We start from the raw sequence: 5015 nt of genomic DNA, 5'->3' as shown, positions 1-5015 counted from the left end.
GGGAGTAAAATGAACTTTTTTTTCTTTTCTTGTTTTTCCACCCTCATCTTTAAAACACTGAGGTCTACAATATTGAATCAAACCGTTTACGATGATTTAGGTTCGTAGTCCTTTTTGCTAGTCTGCTACCAAACTCAGCGTGAACAGACAAGGTCAACAGGACTCCTTATCAAAAGAATGAAAAGCCCAGCATGTAAAAAAACATATCACAGCTAATTTATTTTATTTCTACTTAAAGTTTTCCTTTTGCGATATATAGTTAGAGTTTTTTTTTATGGGAGGGTACATGACAGCCACCGAGTTCCACGTTTTTACCATGTTGGCACGTTCCTAGGAGAAGAATCGGTCACACAAATATCACGCGCCGTGAAACTAAACAGACCCGACCTTTTTTTCCCGTGTGCGTCCTTGCTTGTCGATGTGGATCCGAAAAGCGCCATTTGCGCCGGGTTCGGCCGGACCGTGACCTACAAAGACAGGCCTCCTAAACCTCCCGGCCTCGCTCGCACGGTTTGGCAACTCGCAGTCGCACCGGACGCACCAAAGCCGCAGCCGCAGCCGCAGCCGCCGCCCCCCAAATCCAGTCGCATCAATTCATCATGGCGGCATCGGCGGCGCGGCCCACCCTAGCGCTCCTCGCGTCTGCCTCGTCGTCGCTCGGGGCCGGGCGGCGCGCGCGGGCTCGCCTGGCCGTATCCTCCTCCTTGGCGGCGTCGGCGCTCCCGAGGCTCCGCGGGCGCTGCTCGTTCGCCGCAGCGGCCGGGGGCGCCGTGATGGGGAAGGCCGGCCCCGGCGCCGTCGACGCCGACGCCGGGATGGACGCCGTGCAGCGGCGGCTCATGTTCGAGGACGAGTAAGTTCCCACCGTCCTCCCCAATCTCATTAATTTTGCAAGTAGCGCTCCGCTTGTGGCGGCGATGCCGTCAACTATTTGGTTGTAGCGTGCCTGCGTGCGAGATGCTTCCTCCTGATGCCAGTCAGGGAGATAGCATCAAATCATTGCTATCACAACTATTTCTCTCGAGTATTGAGTGAAGCCTGACAGATTCAGGCTGCAATCAAGGCTGAAAAACAGTCGTCCAGTTTAATAGCTTAATGTTGTGACGGTTGTCAAAAAACTGAAATTCCAATTTTCTGCGCAGGTGCATTTTAGTGGATGAACAGGACAATGTCATCGGCCACGAGTCCAAGTATAACTGTACGTGACCACGAGCTAATCTATCCATTCCTTTCAATCATGTGTGGTTGCTTTTTTTTTCAAAATAGACTGTGACATTGGTATTGACTATTGTTTTCTAGCGGTACTTGGTCCTATAAGTGTGCCGATTTCCATGCTTAACTTGGACAATGTATAAGTATCCCATTTTCCATGCTTGACTTGGACAAGTACCACATTAGTCTGGCAGGAAGAATTTGCTTGCTGTTGCTCTCTTGCCTGGATTTATGATGGAGTCCTGAGTTCTGACTCTTATATTGATTTTTACTGTGGTTGTTGCCCCATCAATATCAAGTACTAGTAGGTCATTTATGTTTGGTTTGTGTTCACTTGTTCATACTAGTATTCTGTATGAAATTAGTGCCAAGTACAATTCTATGACGAATAGTTCAAATCAGTTACCAACTACAATTACTGCAGTGCTAACCTCATGGTCCAGATAGCTGAGTCAAGTACATGCTCCTTTTATTATAATATCACAAAGCAAATATTGATGTTTGGCAATACTGCAGCCGCCAATACTCAATACTATATTGATTATTTTTTGGAATAGTATTAAACATGGTCGCAATCTGCTGTTGATAAATTTGGTTAACACTATTTCCAGCCAGTATAAACTAGATGGAACTTCAATGTGCATTCAACAGGACAGCATGGTTAGAACCTTAGCAATACAAACTGCAACTTTAGTTTTTAACATGTGAAAATTGCTGATAAATTGTGAGCTGTGAACATCAACTGGGGTCCTAGCAGTGAAGTATCAGTAGTTGTTATTGCATCTGTTTATTAATTCTGCTCTCTCAAGAATTACAGGCCATCTCATGGAAAAGATAGAAGCTGGACATGTCCTACACAGAGCTTTCAGTGTTTTCCTTTTCAACTCCAAATATGAGTTGCTACTTCAGGTATTCACACAACACAGTATAAATTCCACTTTGCACTACGTCCCCTGAATCCTTGACCGCGGTTCATTCTGTTATATTTTCAAGTCAAGAAGGGTATACAACATTTTGCTATTATGCTTGAAGTAGGCTGGGTGTGTTTGAAAAAGGAAAAAGAATTGGTGTGTATTCAAAATGGGCCTAGGTACTTGACATGATTTTGGGTTGGGAATTGGGATGTCTCATAAATCAGTCTAGCTCTGTGACAGTAGATGTTGTGGACTCTTTCATTGGGAAGGTGTACAGCAGGAGGAAGAAGGCACCATCTAGTGGCTGATGTGGCGCCTAATTCCCCTGTTTTGTGGCTGGGTCAGTAGTTAGTTGGATCAGGATAGAAATAAGATAAGATAGAGATGAGATAAGATCAGATTAGTTGAGAGTTTGTTGTGGCCGGCCTCCTTATAAGCCAAGGCCACGGCAGGAGATTAGGCAGGCAGAAATAGATCCTAGCACTCAGAGCCTCCCAGGGAGGGCGAGTAGGGTTTCTATCCTGCCATTGTAGCCTGTCTACTGATCAATAAAGCTCCTGTGTTCCCCCAGTTCCTGTTGCTTATCAGTAGAGGAGCTTGATTTAGATTGGTTCCTGATCAAGCTGGAGTTTTTGGATGTCTTGGCCCATATTAGTGCGTACTGTGTATTTTTGGATTTTCATATATTCGAGCTCGGTATTACGGATAACTTCAGCTTGAGTTCAGCTTTACAAACAAGCTTTGTTTGTGTTATATTTTGAGTGAATCTCATATTTGATCATGCTATGCTTTAGCTGGTGGACCACAGGTTTTTGTTTGCCAGGGCCTACTTCTTAGGTCCCCTAAATAGACGATACCTTTCCTGACATAGAATGGTCATATTGAAGAGATCCCCTGAAATATTTGAGAAATATTCTTTTTTATTTTTCTCGAATGCTTCTTGGCTTCTTTTCATACTGAAAAATCCCCTGAAAATTGCACACTGTGTAGGAATCACTATCACAATCTTCAGGGGCGGACCCAGGAAATGGCTGGGAGGGGGGCTGATCCTAGCTTATTAGAAGCTCAAGTGTTTGGCACCTTTAGTTTTTGCATAATTTTGCTTGGACCTCTATTGATTTTCTGACCATGGACCAGGGCTGCAGCCTGGGTCCTGGATCTGCCACTGACAATCTTTATCAGAAGTTTCTCTTGTTTTGCCTGACTTAATATCAGACTTTAATTTATAAGGGTAGCATCACTGAATCACTTTTGCTTTTACACAATGCTTATCACCTAACATGGAAGAACATGGACATCTCTGGAAAGTCGTTTGTACTTCAACCAAAGAGTCAGAGATAGTATTGATAGCATTCTAGTAAGGAATATGATGAATCATTTTTTGGAGTTAAGGACCCATTTAAGAGGGTGCAATTTCAACTTTACCACCTAAGTTTGGCTGAGCAAAGCATCCCTTGCTTTGCCGCTTTGGTCAAGACATTCAGTCTGTTTCTGCTGGTGAAATAGTCCATTACCAGCTTTTAGGATCTTGTTTCATGAACCTAACATATATTTCTGCTTTGTACTATAAATTTGCCTTAAAGTTTTAGTTGTGTCTAATCATAATTGTCAACAGTTCCATACACTGCAAAGCAACAACTCAGAACATTGAACATGAATCATTATTGCCAGTTCTTCTGCCTTTGCTATTTCGTTGAACTGGTTTATTGTAAAGTATTTCCTAAGATTGTTCACCACAGAAGGTATTCTAATGTCATATCCTTTACAGCAAAGGTCTGCAACAAAAGTTACATTTCCACTTGTCTGGACAAACACTTGTTGTAGTCATCCTCTCTACCGTGAGTCAGAGTTGATTGAGGAAAATTGTGTAGGTACTTATATCTGCCTTAAAGAGCGATGCACTAATCCATACTATTATGTGCACCATCCATATTGTTTCTTGCACCTTACTGATTACCAGTCAGCAATTTCTGTTCAGGGGTGAGAAATGCAGCTCAGCGCAAGCTATTTGATGAACTGGGAATAGTAGCTGACGAGCTACCAGTCGACCAGTTCATCCCGCTTGGGAGGATGCTTTACAAGGCTCCTTCAGATGGAAAATGGGGCGAACATGAGTGTAAATACTTGAATGCCTTTTGCCATTACATGCCGGATTCCCAGTTTTCATGCTGTTTGTTTCTGTTGTCTGCTGCGCTCTGCATAGTTTCCAAGGACTTTCTTACAGAATTTAGAACCTTTTCAATTACTTGTTGTTCCAGTGGATTACCTGCTGTTCATGGTTTGCGACGTGAAGCTCAACCCAAATCCTGAAGAAGTTGCAGACGTCAAGTACATGAACCGCAATCAGCTGAAGGAGCTGCTCAGGAAAGCTGATGCCGGGGAGGATGGCGTTAAGCTGTCCCCTTGGTTCAGGTTGGTGGTGGACAACTTCCTCATGAGCTGGTGGGATCATGTGGAGCAAGGGACCCTCCAGGAGGCCGCCGACATGAAAACCATCCATAGGTTGTAGACTTTTAGATCACAAGAACACTTGTTTTTCCTGTTGAGAAATACCCGCTGATGTTGCTGTTGGCGCATGTTCCGTAATAGTCGTCATTTTGATGCAAATAATCTGTAATGTAACATTAGAGTGTTCTTACATCCAGAATGATGAGGATTAACACGGAAATTCATCGAGTGTAGTTTTCGGCGTCTTTATTCGTAGGAATTCATTTGCTATCCGGGGCCTGAAACCTGAAAGCATTTCTAGTCGGCGAGCTCGACTTTGCTACGAAGTACGAACAGAAGTCTTCTTTGGGCCGCACCCACGACATGGGCCATTGTACGCGTCGGATCGTCATGCAGGTGAGACCAGAGTTTTGAGCAGAGGGGCCAGTTTTCTTTCCCCAC

General features: G+C 44.1%; 1 protein-coding gene across 1 annotated transcript; it reads left to right on the top strand.

The window, feature by feature from the left end:
• Positions 1-498: 498 nt before the first annotated feature.
• LOC117849918 (isopentenyl-diphosphate Delta-isomerase I) lies at positions 499-4807 on the top strand. The gene is made up of 6 exons (XM_034731659.2): positions 499-853; positions 1143-1198; positions 2030-2121; positions 3895-3997; positions 4105-4242; positions 4385-4807. Exons 1-6 carry the CDS (start codon positions 600-602, stop codon positions 4633-4635), a joined length of 894 nt encoding a protein of 297 aa, XP_034587550.1. The 5' UTR covers positions 499-599; the 3' UTR covers positions 4636-4807.
• Positions 4808-5015: the final 208 nt, after the last annotated feature.

The sequence above is a fragment of the Setaria viridis genome, chromosome 3, assembly GCF_005286985.2.
Source record: "Setaria viridis chromosome 3, Setaria_viridis_v4.0, whole genome shotgun sequence".
Classification (NCBI taxonomy): domain Eukaryota; kingdom Viridiplantae; phylum Streptophyta; class Magnoliopsida; order Poales; family Poaceae; genus Setaria; species Setaria viridis.
The sequence above is the reverse complement of the archived record's forward strand: the minus strand, read 5'-3'. Positions and strand labels throughout refer to the sequence as shown.